The following is a 27,022-nucleotide window of genomic DNA, read 5'->3' on the forward strand; positions in this document are numbered from 1 at the left end:
TAATTGAGTCCTCATATGCGTTATTGTTGGTAGATGTAATCAGTAGTAGTCTCTCTGAGGTGTCGTGAAATAATTATGGCCGCTGTGGGAACAGAGACAAATACAGTGTTTACAATGGAGAGTGTCACTTGGTCCCTTATGCAGGCTTAGTAAACAGAGTAGAGCATGTCAGTATTTCTCGGTCCTATCAGTATGGGTAAAGTACATACATCTGTATTCATAGGTGGCCATGGGTGGCCCTGTGGCCTCAGGGTCACAGTCAAGGTGGGCCTGACCCTTATGATTGTACTTCCACATATCAAATCAACCACAAGGTTCATAACTAAACACTGAGGCTATGAGTCACATGCACAGCACAACATCTCATCTATTCCATCTACAGAGTGGACCCTGGGCCTCTCCTTCACTCTCAACCACCCAGTCAGCCATACAACCTACCACCCAGACTGACCAACCCACAACTCCAGTCATCCATCAAGCCAGCCAGCCACCTTGCCAGGCTACCAGAACCCAGCATCAGCATGTGTAACTGATCATAAATCCTCAACCGACACACCCAGAGCAAATAGCAACTAGCAGGCCATAAACAGATCAGGTACTGCTTATAAAGAGAGAGATAATTAGTCTCACTGACTTCCAAATAACAATCAAATAGCAAGCACGCACAGCATTCTGTCATGGTTATTTCATCATAATTGTTGATGTGTAAGTATGCGCCAGACCTCTGGACCTAATCACAACAGCATCTTGACTTGCATGCTTCCAACATTAATCTCGGATACAGGAATGGAAAGTCTGTCTTCTGTACTATATTAGTGGAGAATAGTGGAACTTTAAAATCCCTGCAGATATCGCAAGATTGCCCACAAGAGGGCACTGATGTTAACCTACATGCAACAGTAATGACGAATGTGAAACCAGGTCACATGGTGAGCCTAAAAGGTTAAACTTTAGAGATATTGCTATTTTTTTTAAAGAGTACTTCAATGAACAAGGACATAAATTATTTTGATTTCTACTCCATGAGTTTGCAAAATTTTAACATTGTAACGCTTGCCTTTGAAGTGAACCTTCTGGTGTAAAAAGGAACTGTCCAACATGTGTGATCATTATTTTCCAGGAACAATACAATAAAATCGGCTACATTTATTCGGAACCTCAACTATGTGGTTCGACGAAAATTCTCAGACTACTTGGACCCTCAAGAGAGCTGGAAAGACGTTCTTGTTTCTATACACAAACCCACAGGGGAGCCGAAGTACTCTCAGGTACTCGCATTTAAGGTCATGTGCTAGTCATCTACTGTACTTCGCTGATGGGAGTGACACCAAAGTTGTCATCTTTCATGACAAAATTGTTACCTTCTATCAAAGCTGTCTGTTACTTTGCAACATTAGCATTGTAATCATCAGATGCTGGTTTTTGGTTGTTCCAGTCATGGTCTGCTCTATTCTTGAACCTACCTTCAAATGACAGGAGATTTGAAGCTGGGGGACATCTAACAGCACTGTGGGAGAGGTGGCATCTTGATAAGCCACAGGTTAATGGCTGCAGCCAGTATTCTGCTACCGGGTATACTACGGTCAACGTGTGTGTTTCATCAAATATCTTGTATTGACTGTCTATTCCACTCGCTGGTCGTCTTGTATAGATTTCTTATCTATGATTTCACCCAGACATAAACAACCTCCGCTCAACCATCCCCCAGCCACATCCCAGCCACCTGTGTCTCCAGGGGAAAAAGAGACGGTAAACAACGCTGAAACCAGAACCTTGGGAAGGACAGAGGAACAGCCACTTCCAGACAGCACCTCAGAGCAGCAGGAGGACCCAATGACACTTCAGGTTTGGACTAATGTTGTATGAATTGCATATGCATGTGTTATAACCACTTGAGGTGTTATGAGCACCCAAAACATAGTAATACATGGGGTTATATAGATTATAGGTTATTTTACTAGATATGGTGACAAGAAGCTATTATAGATTGTGTTTAGTGAAATTTGACTGATCGATTGATCCTGTTCAGAAATGTGTCACAATGCACACAATATCCAGTAGATGGCAGCATTTGTGCAGTGCTCAAAAAAACGATGGTAGTGTACCAAGACTATCCCTTATGAACAGGTTGGTCCATTGATTCTCAGGTTTTCTTAGGCTTTCTTTCCAAGAGCTGAAGAAGATAACTGGTCATTTTGATGAGAGGCCAGTGAGTGACGGTGGGAGCAGACTTGGTGAGGGCAGCTTTGGAACGGTCTACAAAGGCCTCATCAATGGTAAACCTGTGGCAGTGAGGAAACTACTCTCAGTAGGTGCCAATATTATCTGTGGCAATAACACTATTCATATTGTACACAGAGTATACAAAACATTAAGAACACCTGCTCTTTCCATGACATAGACTGACCAGGTGAATCCAGGTGAAAGCTATGACCCCTTATTGATGTCACTTGTTAAATCAACTTCAATCAGTGTAGATGAAGGGGAGGAGACCAGTTAAAGAAGGATTTTTATACCTTTAGACAATTGAGACATGGATTGTGTATGCATGCCATTCAGAGGTTGAGTGGGAAGGTAACATATTGAAGTGCCTTTGATAAAGGTGTTCTTAATGTTAGGGTTAATGTTTGGTGTATTCAGTGTGTGTATGAGTTCTCCACATTTAATTAAACAGCACATTCTAAAAGGTTACTAAAACTTCAGTTTTTTACTCTTTTAGATGGAAGACATCTCACTAGAGGAGCTAAATGTTCAGTTCATTCAAGAGGTCCAAATTCTTATGGCATAAGTGTCTATTTTCCTCTCTTCTACTGTTCTATTGTAGGGAGTCCTTATAAACTAACTGACCTACTGTGCGACCATTTCATAACCATTGCAGCTCTATTTCTTTAACAGAAGCAATAGCTAGTGTGTGCTTAATATCTCAATAACGCAACTTAATGGGTCTCTACTGTAATAACATCAACAGAGAAATGTCCTGAGAGAATAGCTTTTACTTAGGAGCTGTCCAGATATCGGTTTTAGATTGAATGGATATTACTAGATTTGATTTAGCTTGAATTGTCTTTATGGTTTACTGATTTGGAAGAGAGATGTTTTACAGGTGCTTTCCCTTTAGGATGAATATGTTTGTGTGGTTGTAGGACCGTAGCCCTCCTATGTCCTGGAAACAGGAGATGTCTCACTGCCTTGGGAACAGCCAGAGGCTTGGATTATCTGCACAGCAGCAACCATGTCCACAGAGATGACAAGAGGTAACTGGAAGTTTTTAATAAATGCCTTTCCTATGCCACTTGATCAAATATTTGACATTTTAATCATAGTCAGACATGAAAATGAGTCTCCGCACACTCAGGATCAATGCACAATTTTCAATTTATTTAGGCAGAGTTTTTGGTCATCAGACCTTCATCAGAGCATGACAAAATGCATTTTAAATTGTGTATTGATCCTGAGTGTGCGGAGACCTTTTTATTTCAGCGTTACTCTTTATCCCCTGCACCTCAGCTAGGGGCGGATGTGCGACAGATCCTCTCAAAAACCATAGACAGACAACCTTGTCATATCAGTCTCAATAGTAGTTATTCATGAGTTCTAAACATTTGTGTCTGGCTGCAGAAATATTTTTCTGGATAAAGCATTGACTTTGGGCTGACACAGGCCTCGGCCATGCGGTCGTCTTCGACAGTGATGACCGAGAGGATTGTGGGTACAACAGCGTACATTGTAAATGAGGCATTCTGGGTTGAGATCACTCCCAAATCAAACATTTACAGTTTTTGGGTGGTACGTTGTACTTTACACAAACACAAATCTATGGAACTAACACAATATAAAGACATTATACAATGTTGTGTGAAATCCACACCAGCACTGATTTGATTATCACCATTGTGACACTACATGACAAGCAATTGCGACAGCACCTCATGTGGCTACACCCCTAAACATTATGCCAAACAGGTCAAGCCTTTCACACTATCACTTTAAATACCTAAATATAACCCAGAAGATACAGTGACAACAATATTGAATTGATGATGAAACTGCAACGTAAGTCAAACTCATGAAACTGAATTGCCAGTTCAGCGGTTTACCTCAGTGCCAGACTCCAAAACCTACTGACACACATAATTGTTGGACCCTTAAGTGAGAATTAATGCAAGTCAGTTAAGAACAAATTCTTATTTACAATGACCGCCTACTCCGGCCAAACCCTCCCCTAACCCGTACGACGCTGGGCCAATTGTGCGCCGCCTTATGGGACTCCCGATCATGTCCGGTTGTGACACAGTCTGGGAACAAACCAGGGTCTGTAATGACGCCTCTAGCACTGCAATACAGTGCCTTAGACCGCTGCGCCACTCGGGAGGCCTGCACTGAAACATGCACCTGTGCCCATCTACCAGCCAATTCATGTCAAATTAAATACCAATAAATTAAAGGTTGCTGCTCCTCAATGATAAATAAAGAAAACATGTTGGTAAATGTTGATGGAGGCTTATAATGGAAAGTGTGGGAACAGTACTGTATGACATAAATTATGTACTCTGTCAGCAGTCCAATGTGAGGCCAGGTCATCTGTGTGTTGGACTGATTGAACCTCATCATAAACCAACAGCTACTGTCAGTGTTCAGCCTGAACCCTGGGAACAGTAGCGTACAGTATCTTAGACATAGCCTGCTATATTATTAATGAAGGGTAATAGAGGGCTGTTGTTGGCTAGAGCCGGAGCCAGCCAGGTGGTTAATCTAAGGTCTCTGTCATCCACAGGTGTTGCTAGAAATATTGTCTGGAGTCCTGCCAGTTGATGAAAATCGTGATCCTAAGTTCCTGGTGAGTAAGCAGAACAATGGAAGCTTTCTCTTTAGTACTCGTCTGTCTTCATCATACAGTGGGATGAATGCATATGATCTGAAGAAAGAAAATATTTAACTTTTTGTATTTACTATGCAGTGTCAATCAAAAAGCTAATTACGCAGAATTACTTAGTTTCTACTCTTCGCTCCCTGTTGACCATAAGGCCACATTTGTACAGTATACAGTAGATGGCAGACAGTGTTGTATATCTCATCTGTCAGTGTGTTACCACTGCAAGCAGTAGCTGAAGGATGTATTGCTGCTGTTGATTGGTATGACTTGTTATGACTGTCACAGATGAACATGAAGGATGAGATAGATGAGGAAGAAATGGCCCTGGAGGACAAGAGGATGCTGTCTCAATGACAGAAAGAACAAACAGCCACTGATGAAAGAGATGTGCGATGCCAGTACAGTTGCTAGCACTTTAGTTGACAGTACTGTCTCCACTGGTATATCAATGGGTACTTTGTGCTTCTTAGTTATAGCTGGGAGCCAACGCTTACTACCATGTGCTTAATTGTCTTTCTCACATTGAAATAATGTAAATATTTTAATAGGTCCTGACGGAGCTTGAAGATGTTGTCAAAAGCATTTCACTGGAACAGCTGGGACCCGAGAGGGAAGCAGACAACATGGAGACTATCCCATGCCTCCCACTTTTTCCTTAAACAAAGTTACTTTGCTCTAGAGCAGTGACCAACATTTTTACAGTCTTCTGTATTTTTTTTTGCTTTAAGAATAAACAGCATATTTATTTTTTTATATATGGAAAAACAGAGCATACAGTATGTTTGACGTAAATATTTTTATTTTTAAAAAGCGCTGTTTTAAGAAAAATAAACAACTTAAGACCAAACATGACAGTTCTCATGAGAGTGTATTCCCTTGTCCGAAGATGAGGTGTTAAACTAGTGATTTGCCAAATTCCATTTGGAATCACTGTCTCTGGGACTCCCACCTTGCATTCACACCATAGGAGCTGGCACAGTAGCATACTTAGCTCTGATTAGCATTCGAGGAAGCTATATCAATGATGTGAAATACTGGAAGCCCCTGTTCTCTCCGTTACGTGACCCTCATTGACACCATAGATAGACAGATCAGTACAGACAAACAATACCTTTTCATCACAGACAGAGCAGAACACCTACATGTACAGCACTTGCATAGAAAAATACGTTTCTCAGCAGATGTGTTTTATGTAAACCACAGTTATCAAAAAAGAAATGTTCCAATATAAAAACAAAATGAAAAATGACAGGAGCAAATATTACATCTTTAAGGGGGGTTTGGACCTCTTCATAGCTGTGCACACATCGATGGAGACATTTTACCAACTTTAGGTACAGGAAACACATAACAAATTGGCATTGATCTAAGAGGAATGCAAGGAATGATTGCAAGCATGTGAACTCAACTCATGGAGGGTTCGTCACATTGGCACAAATTCACATTAGTCGCACTAACATATTTTTTTATTCTCGGCAACAGTGTAAAAACCTTTCTTACTTAACTTGTTCTAACCTCTGAATAGCTCAGTAAAATACTTTGAATGAATCACAGGCTACAAATGGACATTCTCAAGTGTGTGTTTCAGCTCAGTTGTCCATTGGCGTGCATAGTTCAGTCTCTGGGTGGGCTTCGAGGGTTTAGAAGTTTATTTTTATTTTATTTTATTTTTTTACAAGAGGTTGTTTCAAATAATCTTTCCCTCCATCACTTGGAATGTTCCATTATGGAGCGTGTGGGTGTGTGGCGGGAGGGGGGGGGGTCTGTTTAGTCATCCTCTTCTCCATCTCCAGGCGGTCTGGTGATGCGGCGTCCTCCCTTCTTCCCAGCGGGGCCCTTGGGCTTGGCAAAGGCCTGCTTGTGTGCGTGCTGCTTGGGATGGACTTCCTCATACAGGAAGTCACCAGTCAGCTCTTCCCCGCTTTCAATCTCGAGCTATGAACAGTCACACACGAATAGTGAGGCGTTGGACTGTTAACCAAACCAGGGTTGGAGTCAATTCCATATAAATTCAGTAAATTTAGGAAGTAAACGCACTGAGAAAAAAATGTTAAAATAGTGTCAGTTTGCATCGCGAATTGAAACGAAATTAACCTGAACCAAACCTACTGATTTTTTTATGAACCCTAAGACACATGGAACACTTGTATTGGTGTTAAGATAAAACAATTGGTGTTTTGGTCCTTACCTTCTTCAAAATGTCAATTTGCATGTTGTTCTCCACCATGTCCACCAGGGGATTTTTGCAACTGGAATAGAGCATCCTCTCTTTGATGCTGCACTTGTACCCCGGCATGGAATAAATGAACACTGCAAAAGGCAAAATAACAATGGAGGATGTCTCATCACAATCACAGATATACAATGCAGTAAATATGAAAGATGTATTTTGTATATAGGTATGATGACAGCTGTGCTTGGTGTCTTCAGTTGGTTCTCTTCTATTGTTCTTTGTGAAAACAGTGAATGTAAATATATTCACCTGTGGACTCCAGGTAGTCTCCCTCGTGGGAATGATTGTAGCGGAAGAAGTGATAGCGAGCAGACTCTGTGGGGATCCTCTTGGGCAGGTCTTTCACCTCGGTTGGTTCAGTGTTAGACAACCTAATGAGTTCTTTGGCAAAGTCTATTTCCTATCGAGAGTAAAATTAAACCGTACTATGAATTAACCAGATATGACAGTCGGACAATTACGCTCTAATAAAGTGTCATTTCATCTTTGTGTGATTTATTGAATAGCTCTTTTGATAATATGCCCATTATGAGAACAGGGCAGAGCCGGTTCGACGTGTCACAATTATGCCTTTGTCCCCAAATCTGATCTTGTGACACAAGCCCTTGAATTTCAATGAGAACTGACACAATGACATTTTGGTAAACAAAGAAGAACCACATCGTACTGTTCTCAATAGAACTCCTGACACCAAAATTCCTTTGACAGTCTACAGAGAAGCCTGAGGATAAAAGAGGAACAGAACTTGTTCTCAACTGACTCACCTGGAAAAGCGACAGAGGGAGAGAAGTACTTACAAGTTGTACGTAGTTGACTTGCTTGTCTCTGAATCGTTTGAGCGCCTCGAATGCGTCTCCATGCATGGGGAACGCCACTCCCTGCAGTGTCTGCTGCTTGGTGTCTACACTGATGTCAGTCTGCACCTGAACACAACACAGAGAAAACAATGTAAGACAACTGAACCTTTACCATAGTCAACACACAGCTCGCTAGTGGTAGTGCTAGTGATTCCATCAATATTTCATTTAACCAGGAAGTCCCTTTGAGGTCATTACATCTCTTTCCAAAGGGAGAACTGGCCACCTTAAATGAATATGAAGTAGATATGAGGCAAACAAATCCAGAACATTTACTTCCTTACTTTCTACTGTTCAGATTCTCCACATTGGGGATAATGACTGATGGGGCTGATGTTTCTATATCTGGACAGGAGAGACAGGAGTGATGATAAAATCACCTTAAAGACTGGAAATGGAAGGGGATTATACTGATGGATTGCACCTATTTTTAGAGCCCTGCTGGTTCCCTCGGAATTAGAAGCTCTGTCGTGTACACATGATTGAGCAGCCGATGCAGTGCACCCACCTCATGTACCAGAAGGATTGGGGGTTTATCCATCAACTTAGTCAAGGCAGTCTCTCTCTCTCCTGGCACATGAATGATAAATACAGTTGAAGTTTACATATACCTTAGCCAAATACATTTAAACTCAGTTTTTCACAATTCCTGACATTTAATCCTATCACCACCTTATTTTAAGAATGTGAAATGTCAGAATAATAGTAGAGAGAATGATTTACTTCAGCTTTTATTTCTTTCATCACATTCCCAGTGGGTCAGAAATTTACATACACTCAATTAGTATTTGGTAGCATTGCCTTTAAAATTGTTTAACTTGGGTCAAACGTTTTGGGTAGCCATCCACAATAAGTTGGGTGAATTTTGGCCCATTCCTCCTGACGGAGCTGGTGTAACGGAGTCAGGTTTGTAGGCCTCCTTGCTCGCACATGCTTTTTCAGTTCTGCTCACAGATTTTCTATAGGATTGAGGTCTGGGCTTTGTGATGGCCACTCCAATACCTTGACTTTGTTGTCCTTAAGCCATTTTGCCACAACTTTGGAAGTATGCTTGGGGTCATTGTTCATTTGAAAGACCTATTTGCAACCAAGCTTTAACTTCCTGACTGATGTCTTGAGATGTTGTTTCAATATATCCACATAATATTCCTGCAATCTATTTTGTGAAACGCACCAGTCCCTCCTGCAGCAAAGCACCCCCACAACATGATGCTGCCACCCCTGTGCTTCACGGATATGGATACTTTTTTACCTGTTTCCTCCAGCATATTCACAATATCCTTTGCTGTTGTTCTGGGATTGATTTGCACTTTTCGCACCAAAGTACATTCATCTCTAGGAGACAGAATGAGTCTCCTTCCTGAGCGGTATGACGGCTGCGTGGTCCCATGGTGTTTATACTTGCGTACTATTGTTTGTATAGATGAACGTGGTACCTTCAGGCGTTTGGAAATTGCTCCCAAGGATGAACCAGACTTGTGGAGGTCTACAAATTTTTCCTCTGAGGTCTTGGCTGATTTCTTTTGATGTTCCCATGATGTCAAGCAAAGAGCCACTGAGTTTGAAGGTAGACATTGAAATACATCCACAGGTACACCTCCAATTGACTCAAATGATGTCAATAAGCCTATCAGAAGCTTCTAAAGCCATGACATCATTTTCTGGAATTTTCCAAGCTATTTAAAGGCACAGTCAACTTGGTGTATGTAAACTTCTGACCCACTGGAATTGTGATACAGTGAATTATAAGTGAAATAATCTGTCTGTAAACAATTGTTGGAAACATTACTTGTGTCATGCACAAAGTAGATGTCCTAATCGACTTGCCAAAACTATAGTTTGTTAAGAAATTTATGGAGTGGTTGAAAAATGTGTTTTAATGACTCCAACCTAAGTGTATGTAAACTTCCGACTTCAACTGTACATATTTCAAAGCCTCTTTGCTCCCACACAGATTAATGTTGTTTATCTTCCTTTCAAAAGCTGGTCAATTGGGAGAAATGCTAGCCTGTTTTCGCCTGTCTAGCTTTTTATTGATTGTATTTAGGAGTGTGACTGAATGCTTCTCAGACCACTTCCTTATATGGAGTTGGATACATTGTTCATGTCAGACAGTCACAGCAACTAGGTTGTTTCCTCTTTAAGAAGACTGACTTTGGTTTGGTTGGAATCACGAGCCACTGTGTGTTACTTTCTCTTTGGTTAATCACATCTTACAACTACCAAGAGAAATGCAAACTTGACCAGCTTCATTGTTAGTAGCAAGTCAAGCACTGGCTATCACATAACAGTGTACCCTGATCTTATCAGTGGAGCCAAGCCCAGGCAGTGGTGTGACCTTGTCCAAGTGCTTTCCTGGACAGAATTAATGCAAAGTATCAATGCAAATGAATGATCATTCATCAACTTTCAAAGGTGGCCCCTCATGTAGGCTGACTATACAGAACATTTTAGTTCAAGACCAGTGTATTTAGTGGGAGATCTCAACAACAACATCCTATTGCTTACAGTGCATTGTGTGGGTTTTTTTTTTACACACAGAAAACACCTATTTATATAGCTATGAGTCTCGACCCATACAGGGGTAATAGAGAAAGGGGATACCTAGTCAACTGTACAACTGAATGCATTCAACTGAAATGTGTCTACCTCATTTAAACCAACCCTTCTGAATCAAAGAGGTGCGGGGGGCTGCCTTAATCGATGTCCGCGTCATGAGAGCCCAGGGAATCATTTTGGTTGGAGGTTAACTGCCTTGCTCAAGGGCAGAAGAGCATTCGAACCAGCAACCTTTCGGTTACTGGCCCAGCGCTCTTAACCGCTAGGCTACGTGCCGCAGTTAGTTGTCCATCTGCCAACTTCCTGTAGTTCTAATGAATCACAGCACCTTACCAGTGACTCTTAGTGCCAGGTCGGCATTTTGCACAGCTGTATTGCTGACCTTGTGGTCTTATGGGGGAAGGTATCACCAGCCGTCATTAATATTCAACACTGTCTTTCGGATTGAACACAATTCAAAGCATATGCTATGAGTTTACTGTACATGTTGCTATGAGTTGCTCAGAATCACTCCCACTATTAAGAGAAGTTTGGCTAGATGTCTTGGTTTCAAAGCTTATAGGTTTGAATGCACACCCATTTAACAATGACACTTTCAACCAACAGAATTACTTTTGCACAGAATCACTTTTAAACATCACAGGAAGTGTGAATACTGTTCTCTCTGTGTGTATTTGTGTGTACCTCACTGAGTTTGATCTGTCTCAGTTCCTCCTCAGCAGCAGTGAGTGGTAGTGGTGCGGCCTTGGTCACCAGGTACTTCTTGTAGCCACTCAGAGACACATCCTCCTGGGGGAGTGGGGATAATCAGGAGGGGAGAGGGGATAATCAGGAGGGGAGAGAGGATCACATACCAGTTAGCCTTTTATATACACTATTATAAACTGGGTGGTTCGAGTCCTGAATGCTTATTGGCCGACAGCCATGGTATATCAGACCGTATACCACGGGTATGACAAAACGTTTCGTTTTACTGCCCTAATTACATTAGTAACCAGTTTATAAGAGCGATAAGGCACCTCGGGGGTTTGTGATATAAAAAAAATTGACATATTTCCATTACAACAACCTGAATGACAAAGCAGACAGAAAATCTGATCTTCAAAGTTCATTTCAGAAAAGCATAAGAGGATTTCACAACACAATCTAGGCTAATACAGATAATCTAACCAACCTTTGTAGTGCCAAAGAGCTCATCTTTGATAAGCCCCCCACCAAATTCCTTCTTTAGTGTGGCCCTGGTAGCAGCGTATAACATCTTATGTCGCACCTGTTTGAAATAGAATGTATTAGTGAATACACAAAGGGTACTGGAAAAGCAGTCTGTTTACATTTAACTATACCATCCACTTTCTATAACTCAATGACATTCAGTGATTTTATTAATTTCTGATTCTGATCTTGCTGCTGCAACATAAGCCCCCATTCTTTTTCCCCATAGGAGAGCAAACTGTGCCTGGATAATCACTAAATAAATGCATCCCATTTGGATGTTTCAGTGAGTACTTTTACATGCACAGTAATCATTTCTATATTAAACTGATTATGGCAGGTAGGCAGATTACTATTGCATAATGTAAACAGTATCTTAAATTGGATTACGGTCAAAATCGAAGTAAGCATACGCCAATTAAAACACCCGGTGTTCTGTGAAATCCTTTGAATTATTAGGACATGTAAACACCTTACTTCGCGTTCTTGCGATGTATTTGATCTGCGCATGTGCGAGCACCAGCCGAGCGAGCCTCCCTCTTTAGCGCGAGTGAAGTGAGTTCGGAACAACTGAATGTATGCATCTTAGAAGTAGTTCACACACAAACTTTTTATGTCCGAACTCAGAATACAATTTGCTTCACAAAAATTGTATGGTCGCTGTGGTATAACGTTTATTTTGATTGCCAATTTTCTGCATCAAGTGGCCTGATTTCGGGTGTGTCCATGTAAACAGGACTATTAGGGAAATCATTCTTCTTGAAAAGCATGTAAACGTTTTAAAGAAAGTGTTATATTAATCTGACTATCCACAATAAATCGGAGTATTGTGTGCATCAGGGTTTCCGTTATGAAAAGGTGGCACCGGACAATTGAGAAATTTCTCAGACCCATATGCATTGGGTGCGTACCCTGATTAGGGCGTCCACCCACAGTGCTCAGAATGACAGAAATCACATTTAGATTATGGTAATTATTTGTAACAAAACATGCAAATCGAGGACGCAATGACGTGTGTCCTTACCACGCACTTTGAAGATGTTAGAATAACTGTCCACATGTACTTTTCCACAGCCAACAACACGAGTAGCGAAGAGAAAAATCACTAGCCTATACATAGGCGGCGGGTGAGTTTCTAGTTTGAGGAAGCAAATTTTCACCATAAAAATGCACCTTTATAATAAAGCATTCCATGCATCATCGCATTTGCAGATTTATGTAAAATAGCCTACTATTCGTAATGTGAGAAGTAGATTGTATACCGTAGTCTTAATTTAGGCTAATAATGTAACTAGGCAACAACCCTACAGTGCATTCAGAAAGTATTTAGACGCCTTGACTTTTTCCACTTTGTTAAGTTACAGCCTTATTCTAAAATTAATAAAATCGTTTTTTCCCCCCTCATCAGTCTACACGCAATAACCCACAACGACAAAGCAAAAACAGGTTTTTAGAATTTTTGCATATTTATACTTAAAAAAAAAAACTGAAATATGACATTTATATACGTATTCAGACCTTTTACTCAGTACTTTGTTGAAACACCTTTGGCAGTGATTACAGCCTTGAGTCTTCTTGGATATGACACTAAAAGATTGGCACACCTGTATTTGGGGAGTTTCTCCCATTCTTCTTTGCAGATCCTCTCAAGCTCTGTCAGGTTGGATGGGGAGCGTTGCTGCACAGCTATTTCCAGGTCTCTCCAGAGATTTTAGATCGGGTTCAAGTCCGGGCTCTGGCTGGGCCACTCAAGGACATTCAGAGACTTGTCCCGAAGCCACTCCTGCATTGTCTTGGCTGTGTGCTTAGGGCCGTTTGTCCTGTTGGAAGGTGGACATTCACCCCAGTCTGAGGTCCTGAGCGCTCTGAAGCAGGTTTTCATCAAGGATCTCTCTGTATTTAGCTCCCTCGATCCTGACTAGTCTCCCAGTCCCTGCCGTAGAAAAACATCCCCACAGCATGCTGCTGCCACCACCATGCTTCACCGTAGGGATGGTGCCAGGTTTCCTCCAGATGTGACGCTTGGCATTCAGGCCAAATAGTTCAATCTCGGTTTCATCAGACCAGAGAATCTTGTTTCTCATGGTCAGAGTCCTATAGGTGATGTTTGGCAAACTCCAAGCGTGCGGTCATGTGCCTTTTACTGAGGAGTGGCTTCCGTGTGGCCACTCTACCATAAAGGCCTGATTGGTGGAGTGCTACAGAGATGGTTGTTCTTCTAGAAGGTTCTCCCATCTCCACAGAGGAACTTTGGAGCTCTGTCAGAGTTACCATCGGGTTCTTGGTCACCTTCCTGACCAAGGCCCTTCTGCCCCGATTAATCAGTTTGGCCGGGCGGCCAGCTCTAGGTAGTTTCAAACTTCTCGGAAGTTCCAAACTTCTTCCATTTAAGAATGATGGAGGCCACTGTGTTCTTGGGGACCTTCAATGCTGCAGACATTTGTTGGTACCTTTCCCCATATCTGTGCCTCGACACAATCCTGTCTCAGGTCTTCGACCTCAGGCTTCGTTTTTGCTCTGACATGCACTGTAAGCTGTGGGAACTTATATTGACAGGTGTGTGCCTTTCCATATCATGTCCAATTGAATTTACCACAGGTGGACTCCCATCAAGTTGTAGAAACATCTCAATGATGTTCAATGGAAACAGGATGCACCTGAGCTCAATTTTGAATCGCATAGCAAAGGGTCTGAATACCTCTGTAAATAAGGTATTTCTGTTTTATTTTCTTTACAAATTTGCACATTTAAAAAAAAAAAATTGAATCGCTTTGTCATTATGGGGTATTGTGTGTAGATTGGATTAAATAGAAGTTTCCTCATCATTTCAGAATAAGGCTGTAACATAAAATGTGAAAAAAGTCAAGGGGTCTGAATACCTTCCGAATGCACTGTAAATATAACTAAATCACTGTTCACAAAAAATACCGTTTTTTGCATGGCTGAGCACTTGTAGCGTAGAAGCCTGGGCTATAGGCTATGTCAGATACATTTCTTATTTCTTTGCACAGGAATTACACATTTCATGCAATGCTACTACACTTTATGACTGGAGTCATTAGCAGAATCTTACATTTCTTAAAACAACAAATTATAGGGTAGCCTACTCTGCTGACACTGACAAACAGACCAAGAAAAACGACGTCGTCCATATAATAGGCCTACGAGAAGGGGAAACACGATTGGAATATGACGTCCATCTAAACTGGAGGAGGAAATTATTGTCCAAAAACAAACTTTTAAGTGCCACTGACCCAACGATAAAGAGTGAATATGTGAACTGCGTACTCACTGGAGATATGGCCGATGCTCTCCGCTGGTGCCAATAAGATAGGCTATAGGCCTACTGTTGTTCGCTCAATTAAGTTAGAATTTTGATAACTAAAAGACAGATTAGAGTATTTTCATTGTCTTCTCTTTAAAGCAATAACTATTTGCTTTCCAAACAATGTTTTCCCGCGATTTAATTTAGAAATATTGCGATATACCTGGTTGGGTCTCTACTTTTCACTGACAGTCGCAACTCAGCAATCATCTATTTGGTATTTGCCGCACACGCTGCCCAAATTGTGCATGCTGCCTTTCCTTCCGACTGTAGGCAATGCGATTTAAAACAACTTATTCATGTTTTAAGGCTAGGGGAAGGTAATGATCCACTGTGTCCAAATCATGCTTCAGTAGCATATTTTGAATTATTTTATTTAGTTCTGTACAGACAGAAGATTAATTAGGCTATATCATTTTGGTCATTTAAATACATTTACTTAGGGAAAGCTCAGCTTCCCCTAGCCTTATGGACGTGCTATAAGTTTCCAAAGTGGTGTATGACGCATTGATGAAGCCTGCCTTCCGTTGCTTATGCATTTGAAAGGCATGTAAATGGGAAGCGTGCTTCAATTACCAGTTGGGAAATAAAAATGGTAGCTATTTTTAATCGTTGCCCAAAAACTATTTTTAACACAGGATTGCATTTAGAATTGTTGCACAATGATTGGGCTTATAAAAGCGCTGACTAACAGATTTTCTGCTCAAAGGCTCTATCTGTATGCTGTGCGTGTGTGATGAGATATTTACATTTGTATATATTTTTTTATTTAACTAGGTAAGTCAGTAACCAAGATATAACAAATATACACGCACCAATTCAACTCCACAAAATTATGCAAACTAACCCACAGACCGGAATGCATGACCAGTCAAATGTATTTACATAAACTGCTATTTCCATCAATGAATAGACTAAAGAGTATTATTATTTCGCAATGGGACTTTATTTCTTCTCCCAGACAATTGGCCAGTGCCAATTTTATTTATCAGCTTTTCAAAAAAATAAAAATACTTCCAAAAGCCAGCTATTGGAAACTCTGGTGTACATGTAACTGTATTCAGTCTTAGAACATGTGCAAGTGTTTTGAAACCTCTGCAGCTTTCCAGACAAGCCTGGACCTGTGGCACTCAGCCTACGGATAGTGGGTAGGAATGTCGAGCCCTGTCTGCTAGAGTAGGATGCAGTCAGTTCTCCCTCGGTCTCTAGTCTCTGCCACATGTTATTCAGCCTACTACAGCCAGGGCACATTTCTCTCCTTGTCTGTGCATCATTCCTCTGTCTTAATTGTGCCAACTCATTCAATCTGGTAATGCTAAATTCCTTTCAGTCTCTGCCATTACATCAATTTGCAACAGTTGTGATGTTATCTGTATCAAGAGGTGGTCAAAAGCTAAATGTCACATTTGCACTTAAGTACAAACTACATATAACCAACAACAATCAGTAATAAACACAAAACATATCTGCTAAGGGTCTGTTGTGAGTCGTGAGCATGAAGAGACTTGTCATTAACATGACCGTGCAACATAATTAGCAAACATCTGTGTGTGAGAGGAGTTGCTTACAGGAGAGTGGTCAGGTGACCAGGCCATGAAGATCCACTCATAGCCCTGGTTGTTGGAGGAGTCCAGTCGGTACAGGATATAAGATGGCAGGTCGTCCTGTAGTAGAGGCAGGACTAACGAGTCATACTCTTGTTCCCATGTCTTTGATGCTTGCCTGGTCTCGCCCAAAGCTAGCTGCTCTGTAACACAAATATTATTAGAATTTAGTGGCTGAAGATTCAAAGTGAAAACATAATTTTGGTGAATAGAATCTCTCTGGGCTTTCCAACATTTCAGAAACTGTTTTAATTCTAAAAAAGATCTGTAATATATCCTTGAGAGACAACCTTGGTGACAAACATTAGATATGTTTATGGTCAGATCAGTAAAAAAATAAACACTTCTTACCATCCTCAATCACAATCTTTAAGAGTCGATATTGGTCTCCACACCTCGCACTGGCAAAGATGTCCTTCACGTCGTTACCAGCTAGAAAAACAGTGGGGAAGTGAGTTTGGTATCGGCACAAACATGCAATGTGTTCTACGATGGATGTTTCATAGTAGAAGCCTCACCACTGAAATTGGGCTTAAAGACATTTTTCAAGCTGTAATGACTTCAGTTAAACCCATGTTAAAACCTTCCAAAGAACAAACCATGCAATTATCTTCAGCCTTATCTATTTAAAACAATCTTTGCCACAGAAGTTTGGTCCACATATAGAGTTGAAGTTGGAAGTTTACATACACCTTAGCCAAATATATTTAAACTCAGTTTTTCACAATTCCTGACATTTAATCCTGTCTTAGGTCAGTTAGGATCACCCCTTTATTTTAAGAATGTGAAATGTCAGAATAATAGTAGAGAGAATGATTTATTTAAGCTTTTATATTTCTTTCATCACATTCCCAGTGGGTCAGAAGTTTACATACACTCAATTAGTATTTGGTAGCATTGCCTTTAAATTGTTTAACTTGGGTCAAACATTTCAGGTAGCCTTCCACAAGCTTACCACAATAAGTTGGGTGAATTTTGGCCCATTCCTCCTGACAAGAGCTGGTGTATCGAGTCAGGTTTGTAGGCCTCCTTGCTCACACACACTTTTTCAGTTCTGCCCACACATTTTCTATAGGATTGAGGTCAGGGCTTTGTGATGGCCACTCCAATACCTTGACTTTGTTGTCTTTATGCCATTTTGCCACAACTTTGGAAGTTTTGGAAGACCCATTTGCGACCAAGATTTAACTTCCTGACTGATGTCTTGAGATGTTGCTTCAATATATCCACATAATTTTCCTACCTCATGATGCCATCTATTTTGTTAAGTGCACAAGTCCCTCCTGCAGCAAAGTACCCCCACAACATGATGCTGCGACCCCCGTGCTTCACAGTTGGGATGGTGTTCTTCGGCTTGCAAGCCTCCCCCTTTTTCCTCCAAACATAACAATGGTGATTATGGCCAAACAGTTCTATTTTTGTCCCCATGTGCAGTTGCAAACCGTAGTCTGGCTTTTTAATGGGGGTTTTTGGAGCAGTGGCTTTTTCCTTGCTGAGCGGCCTTTCTGGTTATGTCGATATAGGACTTCTTTTTCCTGTGGATATAGATACTTAGTGATCTGAGTAGAGATTTCCTCCAGCATCTCCACAAGGTCCTTTGCTGTTGTTCTGGGATTGATTTGCACTTTTCGCACCAAAGTACGTTCATCTCTAGGAGACAGAACGCGTCTCCTTCATGAGCGGAATGACGGCTGCGTGGTCCCATGGGGATTATACTTGCGTACTATTGTTTGTACAGATGAAAGTGGTACCTTCAGGCGTTTGGAAATTGCTCATAACGGGCCACAGTGGCTCGTGGGTCTGCGTACCAACATCCATACCCCTCCCTTTCCCTCGTGACAGCAGCCCCCCTCGTGATAAATACATTTAGTTTTAAAGTTAATTTCCTGCAATTTTATAACTAATTTCATGCAATTCTACTAATGTTGCCATGGGGTGGAAAGAAATGTGCATTTTCACAGCTAATTTCCTGCAATTCTATACATTTTTGCCATAGGGTGGAAGCAAATGTTTGCCGTTTTTAATATGACAACTGATGGTCACTGGGCTCCTCCCTGGTTGGTAATTAGACCATGCTTATTACAAGGTCAGATAGCTGGCCGCTAGACTAATTTACCAATCTAAAAATATTTTACTAACATGGGCTAATTGAGTGACTGCTGATTCACAATCACATTTCTAAATTGCACCTTGTGTATTCTATTATTTTAACTCTCAACAGTATATCGCGACCCCGACTGAGTTGCCCATCCCTGGCCTAAGCCTATCCCTCACATAAGCCCATACTGAGTATAAGCCCATAGTAGGATGAACGCATGCGACCTACAGCAATCTCCTTCCCACTCACAGATTTGAACAATGTGGCACACCACTATTTTACATGCATGTCGTCAAGTTCACCATATGAACCTTTTAACCCAAGTCGTGTGCGTGTTGCTTGGTGAGTAGGATCTTCACTTATTCCCCCCCAAACAAAGGTCATAGTACAAAAACAGGATTTGAAAAAGACAAAAAACACTCCAATCTTTTTCTGACAACAAGCAGGAACGTTGGTGCCAGACAGCTAAAATACAAACACACATTGGCAAACTGGAGCAAGGCAATCAATCAATCAATCAAACACACACACACACACACACACACACACACACACACACACACACACACACACACACACACACACACACACACACACACACACAACAGTATCACTTGCTTAAATAATTGTGCAAATGAAAAATACAATATTGATATCTGTCATTGGGTTGAAAGCACTCCGATACTTTGGTTTAGGCTATTTGTCAGCTAATTTCTTATGTAAATGTCTGTTACATTTGAATGCCAGATGTTTCAATAAAGGCGTTGCCCAAGTCAAAATGTTATTTTTTTACTAGAGTAGAAGCAGAGACAAACACACACTTTTAGGACACCTAGCTACATAACTACCGTTGCTACTTCTTAGCAGAGCATCAAATCAATTATCACAGATAGCTTGCTAGCTAGCTACCGGCGCTAGCTAGTACTTAACGTTACTGTACTACAGGATGAAATGGTGCATAAATAGTAAAACATTGTACATCGATTAAAAACAGATTTTTCAATTAAGATGTATACAGTTCAAACACACTAAGAAAGCGACAACATAACTTAAATGAAATAGCTACCTTGTATGCCCGTTTGGTGGGACATTTTGTATTTTTATCGCAAAAAAGGTTGATGCAAGCAGAGAACCAAGCCAGGATAAGGAAGTAGGAAGCGGACTAGGCTAAATTCATGTGTCGTCATCATCAGCAAGGTCACGTGGTTCAACGGTGCAGGGGTGACGACGAGGTATACAACAACTCGTATTATTAAAATCCTGCGTTATTTAAATGGTAAACAGCAAATGCGATGCTTTGACCTCAGGAAGTCTATTGATATTCTACACATACACGCTAGACTGGAGGAGCTAGCTATTTTATAGGCTACTACCAATGACTGTATATATGAAGTCTAACGTTACTTCTCTGTCTAGCATGAGGGGATGCCACATTTGTTCCATTGTATCCGCTCCAGTCTAGACTGAAATGTAACGTCTGATCTGCAATGTTACATTTACAATGTTACATTTTGCAATGTTACATTTGTAACTTTTGCAATGTAGCCTATTGTTTGTGATGCAATGCTACCAGTGGCAGACTGGGACAAAAATTCAGCCCAGGCATTTCAGCCACACCAGCCCACATCACACTTCTACATTCATGTGGATGCTACCATGATTACGGATAATCCTGAATGAATTGTGAATAATGAATTACAGACACACAAATTATATATGATATTTATGCCTCTATAACTTTCTCAATCATCAATATTCATGATTTTTTTCAGGATTATCCATAATCAGGGTAGCATCCACATTAATGCATAAGGGTTTAGAAACATATTCTATTCTTATTTACAATAAAAGTGACTCTAAAATGACACAATAGATTATTTACCATTAATTTCTATTGGGCACAAAATTATTTGAAACACCCAAAACAAACAGCAAATGCATCCAACAAATTTGTAGTCACAAGCTTCATGTAATTATTGTGTGCTAGGAATATGGGACCAAACACAAAACGTTTGACTACTTTAAAAAACAAATAAGTGAATTTGTCCCAATACATTTGTTTCCCTAAACTGGGGGGACTTTGTAACCTCATAGTAACCTCATTGTATCATTTCAAATCCAAAGTGCTGGAGTACAGGGCCAAAACAACAAAAAAATATGTCACTGCAAAAAAATGTGGCAAAGAAATTAACTTTTTGTCCTGAATACAAAGCGTTATCTTTGGGGCAAATCCGACACCACACATCACCGAGTACCACTCTTCATATGGTGGTGGCTGCATCATGTTATGCATATGCTTGACATCGCAAGGACTATGGAGTTTTTTGGGATAAAAAGAAAAGGAATACAGCGACACGCAGGAAAAATCCAACAGGAAAACCTTGTTCAGTGTGCTTTTCAACAGACAGGGGGAGACAAATTCACGTTTCAGCAATAACAGGACAATAACCTAAATCACAAGGCCAAATCTACACTGGAGTTGCTAACCAAGATAACATTGAATGTTCCCGAGTGGCCTATTTACAGTTTTGACTTAAATCGGCTTGAAAATCTATGGCAAGACTTGAAAATAGCTGTCTAGCAATGATAAATTAAATCAAATTGTATTTGTCACATGCGTCAAATACAACAGGTGTAGACCTTACAGTGAAATGCTTACTTACAACCCTTTAACCAACGATGCAGTTTTAAGAAAATACCCAAAAAATAAAAATGTAGAAAAAAGTAAGAGATAAGAAAAACAAATAATTAAAGAGCAGCAGTGAATAACAATAGCGGGGCTATATACAGGGGGTGCCGGTACAGAATCAGTGTGCCAATGTGCGGGGGCACCGGTGTCGAGGTAATTGAGATAATTATGTACATGCAGGTAGGGTTGTTAAAGTGGCTATGCATAGATAATAACAGAGAGTAGTAGCAGCGTGGGGAGGTTGCTAATAGTCTGGGTAGCCATTTGATTAGCTGTTCAGGAGTCTTATGGCTTGGGGGTAGAAGCTGTTTAGAAGCCTCTTGGACCTAGACCTGGCGCTCCGGTACTGCTTGCCGTACGGTAGCAGAGAGAACAGTCTATGACTAGAGTGACTGGAGTCTTTGACGATTTTTAGGGCCTTCCTCTGACACCGCCTGGTATAGAGGTCCTGGATGGCAGGAAGCTTGGCCCCGGTGATGTACTGGGCCGTTCACACTACCCTCTGTAGTGCCTTGCAGTCGGAGGCCGAGCAGTTGCCATACCAGGCAGTGATGCAACCCGTCAAGATGCTCTTGATGGTGCAGCTGTAGAACCTTTAGAGGATCTGAGGACCCATGCCAAATCTTTTCAGTCTCCTGAGGGGGAATAGGTTTTGTCGTGCCCTCTTCACAACTGCCTTGGTGTGCTTGGACCATGTTAGTTTGTTGTTGATGTGGACGCCAAGTAACTTGAAGCTCTCAACCTGCTCCACTACAGCCCCATCGATGAGAATGGGGGCGTGCTCTGTCCTCTTCATAGGTGTTCCTTTTGTCCAGGTGTGAAAGGGCAGTGTGGAGTGCCATAGAGATTACATCATCTGTGGATCTGTTGGTGCAGTATGCAAATTGGAGTGGGTCTAGGGTTTCTGGGATAATGGTGTTGATGTGAGCCATGACCAGCCTTTCAAAGCATTTCATGGCTACAGAGGTGAGTGCTACGGGTCGGTAGTCATTTAGGCAGGTTACCTTAGTGTTCTTGGGCACAGGGACTATGGTGGTCTGCTTGAAACATGTTGGTATTACAGACAGACAGGAAGAGGTTGAAAATGTCTGTGAAGACACTTGCCAGTTGGTCAGCGCATGCTCGGAGTACACGTCCTGGTAATCCATCTGGCCCTGCGGCCTTGTGAATATTGACCTGTTTAAAGGTCTTGCTGACATCGGCTGCGGAGAGTGTGACAGTTATCTGGAACAGTTGATGCTCTCATGCATGTTTCTTGACAAAGCCTGAAGAGTTTTAAAAATAACAATGTGCAAATATTGTACAATCCTGGTGTCCAAAGCTCTTAGGGACTTTCCCAGAAAGATTCACAGCTGTAATCCCTGCCAAAGGGATGTAAATACTTATGTAAATGGTATATTTTTGTATTTCATTTTCAATACATTTGCAAACATTTCTAAAAACATGTTTTCACTTTGTCATTATGGGGTATTGTGTGTAGATGAGTGACAAAAGAAACATCTAAAAAAATGTTGATTTCAGGCTGTAACACAAAAAAATATGGAATAAGTCAAAGGTTATGCATACTTTCTGAAGGCACTGTATATTAGACAAATAAGAAAATCACTGAATAAATGCCTTGTAGATGATCAGTGGCTTATATAATACCTTATAACAGCCTAACTACATATTTCAAATTATTGCATTTCAAGTGTTTCCCCTGCCCACATTAGATACGTGTTTAAATATGAGGCTACATATAATTCAACAGAATAAAACTGAGAGAGAGAGAGAGAAGGAGAGAGACACAGACAGTTCCTTCATGTTTTGTCTCTCTCTCCCTCTCTCTGTTCTTCTACTGAATTCAATATTAAACCTTCTGTGTTTGTCAAAGAACGATGCCGAGACTAGTTTATGTGGATGCTGGTAGTCTCTCTCTCTCCCTCTCTCTGTTTTCTTCTATTGAGTTCAATATACAACCTTCTGTGTTTATCAAAGAACTATATCGGGACTAGTTCATGTGGATGTGTATCTCTCTGCCAAGGAGTGACCAGGCTTTCAACAAATTAAATAATCTGGAGATAGGCGGGTCTTTTCAGCAATCAGTGCTGTGGCTATGTTATGTAATCCGACACCAGAGTTACTTCTTACTACAACTCATAAGCTCACATGCTGGGCTGAGACTGAGATTCAGAAGTGAATAAACATTGATAAAACAATAAAAAATACACAGACAGTCCCCAAATGGACCTTTATTGTAATACATGACAACTTGTGTTTACTAAAAAGCACTGTATGTATGCCTAGTAAATGACTATTGCCTTACCTATGTGTTATAAAAGCCAATCTAATGACTTGCTACGTTATTTTGTACACTAAGTGTACAAAAAGGGAGTTGCATCCCTTTTTCCCTCAGAACAGCCTCAATTCGACGGGGCATGAACTCTACAAGGTGATGAAAGCGTTCCACAGGGATGCTGGCCCGTATTGACGCCAATGTCTCTCACAGTTGTGTCAAGTTGGCTGGATGTCCTTTGGGTGGTGGACCGTTCTTGATACACACGGGAAACTGTTGAGCGGGAAAAACCCAATAGCGTTGCAGTTCTTGAAACACTCAGACCGGTGAGCCTGGCACCTACTACCATACCTTGTTCAAAGGTACTTAAATCGTTTGTCTTGCCCATTCACCCTCTGAATGGCACACACAAAATCCATGTTTCAGTTCTCTCAAGGCTTACAAATCCTTCTTTAACCTGTCGCCTCCCCTTCATCTACGCTGACTGAAGTGGATTTAACAAGTGACATAAATAATGGGTCATAGCTTTCACCTGGATTCACCTGGTCAGTCTATGTCATGGAAAGAGCAGGTGTTCCAAATGTCTTGTACACTCAGTATTTAATTAATACAATATCCAGCCAAAATATTAGACCTAACTGGCAGTAGTAGGGTAAATGATCTGTGTCAGTGTGCGTGAGTGTGTCTTTCTCTGTTTTCTACCACAGCAAATTATCTGTCATTCCTCACAGACACAGCAGAGACTTTTTTTTTGGTCTCTCTAACTTTTTTGGCACCACCCTTCCGTTTTTCTGTATTGACTGAGTGACTGACAGTGTCAGATCGGGTCTCACTCTCTTTGATGATGCGCATTTAACTTTGAAAGTGAATTTGCGCCACCACAGCAAATCAGAAAACTGGGCTGGCCCATCTTGGTAGGGGGGCTAGCCGTTTCCCACTGGTCAGCTAAATGGTCAATACAGACGATTATGACAACAGAGAAATAACACAAAAGTCTCAGGCTCATGGGCCACCGTACATGTCCATTTTTAAAAATAATTTATATATACTTTTTTGGTCAGTTTAAACCAGCCAACCCTAATAAAAGATGATCCCGGCCCTCTGGAAGTTGCCAGAATTGCCAGACCACCCATGAATGTTACAAAATAGCATTACATCACCCATTTAATGATATTTTCAGATTTACTGTTTAAAATCTAGTCACTATAAATTAGCCTGTTTGCTGTCTCTGTTCAGCTATTCTACTCCAAAGACTCTTTGGCAGCCCACTGGGCACATATGTCAATTCAACTTCTGTTCCACGTTGGTTCAATGTCATTTCATTGAAATGACGTGGAAACAACTTTGATTCAACCAGTGTGTGCACAGTGGGAGGAATGGAATGTTAGCTAAAGATAGGATCAGTCTGCACATTATAGTCAGTATCAGTAGGCTATTTGTTGGCTGTGGACAATAACTTTAACTATAGACTAGGCTAAATATAGGCAATAGGAAGATTTATTACACATTGCAATGACTAATAGCCCCAGTGCCTTGGGAAAGTATTCAGACCACTTGACTTTTTCCACATTTTGTTACGTTACAGCCTTATTATACAATTGCTTTAATCGTTTTTTCCCCTCATCATTCTACACACAATACCCCATAATGACAAAGCAAAAACAGGTTTTTAGATTGTTTTGCAAATTAATAAAAAATGTAAAACTGAAATGCAACATTTACAGAAGTATTCAGACCCTTTACTCAGTACTTTGTTGAAGCATCTTTGGCAGTGATTACAGCCTCAAGTCTTTTTGGGTATGACACTAAAAGATTGGCACACCTGTAATTGGGGAGTTTCTTCCGTTCTTCTCTGCAGATCCTCTCAAGCTCTGTCAGGTTGGATGGGGAGCATTGCTGTACAGCTATTTTCAGGTCTCTGAAAAGATGTTAGATCTGGTTCAAGTCCGGGCTCTGGCTAGGCCACTCAAAGACATTCAGAGACTTGTCCCGAAGCCACTCCTGCGTTGTCTTGGCTGTGTGCTTAGGGTTGTTGTTCTGTTGGAAAGTAAACCTTCACCCCAGTCTGAGGTCCTGAGCGCTCTGGAGCAGGTTTTCATCAAGGATCTCTCTGTACTTTGCTCCGTTCATCTTTGCCTCAATCCTGACTACTCTCCCAGTCCCTGCCGCTGAAAAACATCCCCACAGCATGATGCTGCCACCACCATGCTTCACCGTAGGGATGGTGCCAGGTTTCCTCCAGATGTGACGCTTGGCATTCATTCCAAAGAGTTCAATCTTGGTTTCATCAGACCAGAGAATCTTGTTTCTCATGGTCTGCTTTCCGGAACACCTTACAGAATCATCCCATTGTCTCAACACCCAACATGATACCATTCTAAATAGCTTAAGAACACCACTACATTAAACACAGGATGAATGACTTTTCCTCAAACTCAAATTGTCCTGAGACCACATTTTTTCAGTCGATACTGGCAAATTGGGACACCTTGGTTGGCAAAGAGGTACACTTAATTATTTATTGTAAAGAATGATAAATCAGAGAGTATATGAGTAATTTTAATATTTTAATGATAAACTTGAATTATAAATACAAATGAAATGTATTAAAACATTCTTTAAATCAAATCAAATGTTGTTGGTCACATACACGTGTTTAGCAGATGTTAGTGCGGGTGTAGCGAAATGCTTATGTTTCTAGAGCCGACAGTGCAGTAATATCGAACAAGTGATATCTAACAATTTCACAACATTACACACAATACACACAAACCTAAAGTAAAGGAATGGAATTAAGAATATATAAATATTTGGACGAGTAACGTCGGAGCGGCATAGACTAAGATACATTTAACATTTAAGTCATTTAGCAGACGCTCTTATCCAGAGCGACTTACAAATTAGTGCATTCACCTTATGATATCAAGTGGAACAACCACTTTACAATAGTGCATCTAAATCTTTTAGGGGGGGGGTAGAAGGATTACTTTATCCTATCCCAGGTATTCCTTAAAGAGGTGGGGTTTCAGGTGTCTCCGGAAGGTGGTGATTGACTCCGCTGTCCTGGCGTTGTGAGGGAGCTTGTTCCACCATAGGGGTGCCAGAGCAGCGAACAGTTTTGACTGGGCTGAGCGGGAACTGTGCTTCCTCAGAGGTAGGGGGGCCAGCAGGCCAGAGGTGGATGAGCGCAGTGCCCTCGTTTGGGTGTAGGGACATATCAGAGCCTGAAGGTACAGAGGTGCCGTTCCCCTCACAGCACCGTAGGCAAGCACCATGGTCTTGTAGCAGATGCGAGCT

The 27,022-nt window shown here is 41.1% G+C and overlaps 1 protein-coding gene and 1 pseudogene across 2 annotated transcripts; one reads left to right on the plus strand and one right to left on the minus strand.

Moving 5' to 3' along the window:
• Nucleotides 1-229: 229 nt before the first annotated feature.
• Nucleotides 230-5,556, plus strand: LOC106573784 (interleukin-1 receptor-associated kinase 4-like; annotated as a pseudogene).
• Nucleotides 5,557-5,654: 98 nt separating this feature from the next.
• On the minus strand, nucleotides 5,655-19,972 carry twf1 (Twinfilin-1). 2 transcript variants are annotated; one of them, NM_001140132.1, is given in 9 exon segments: nucleotides 5,655-6,808; nucleotides 7,062-7,183; nucleotides 7,356-7,506; nucleotides 7,904-8,029; nucleotides 11,207-11,311; nucleotides 11,697-11,792; nucleotides 16,628-16,806; nucleotides 17,015-17,095; nucleotides 19,828-19,894. In NM_001140132.1, coding segments are annotated over 9 exon segments (1,053 nt in total). In that variant the 5' UTR covers nucleotides 19,853-19,894; the 3' UTR covers nucleotides 5,655-6,640.
• Between the last annotated feature and the right edge of the window lie 7,050 nt (nucleotides 19,973-27,022).

Source organism: Salmo salar, chromosome ssa16 (assembly GCF_905237065.1).
Source record: "Salmo salar chromosome ssa16, Ssal_v3.1, whole genome shotgun sequence".
Taxonomy (NCBI): domain Eukaryota; kingdom Metazoa; phylum Chordata; class Actinopteri; order Salmoniformes; family Salmonidae; genus Salmo; species Salmo salar.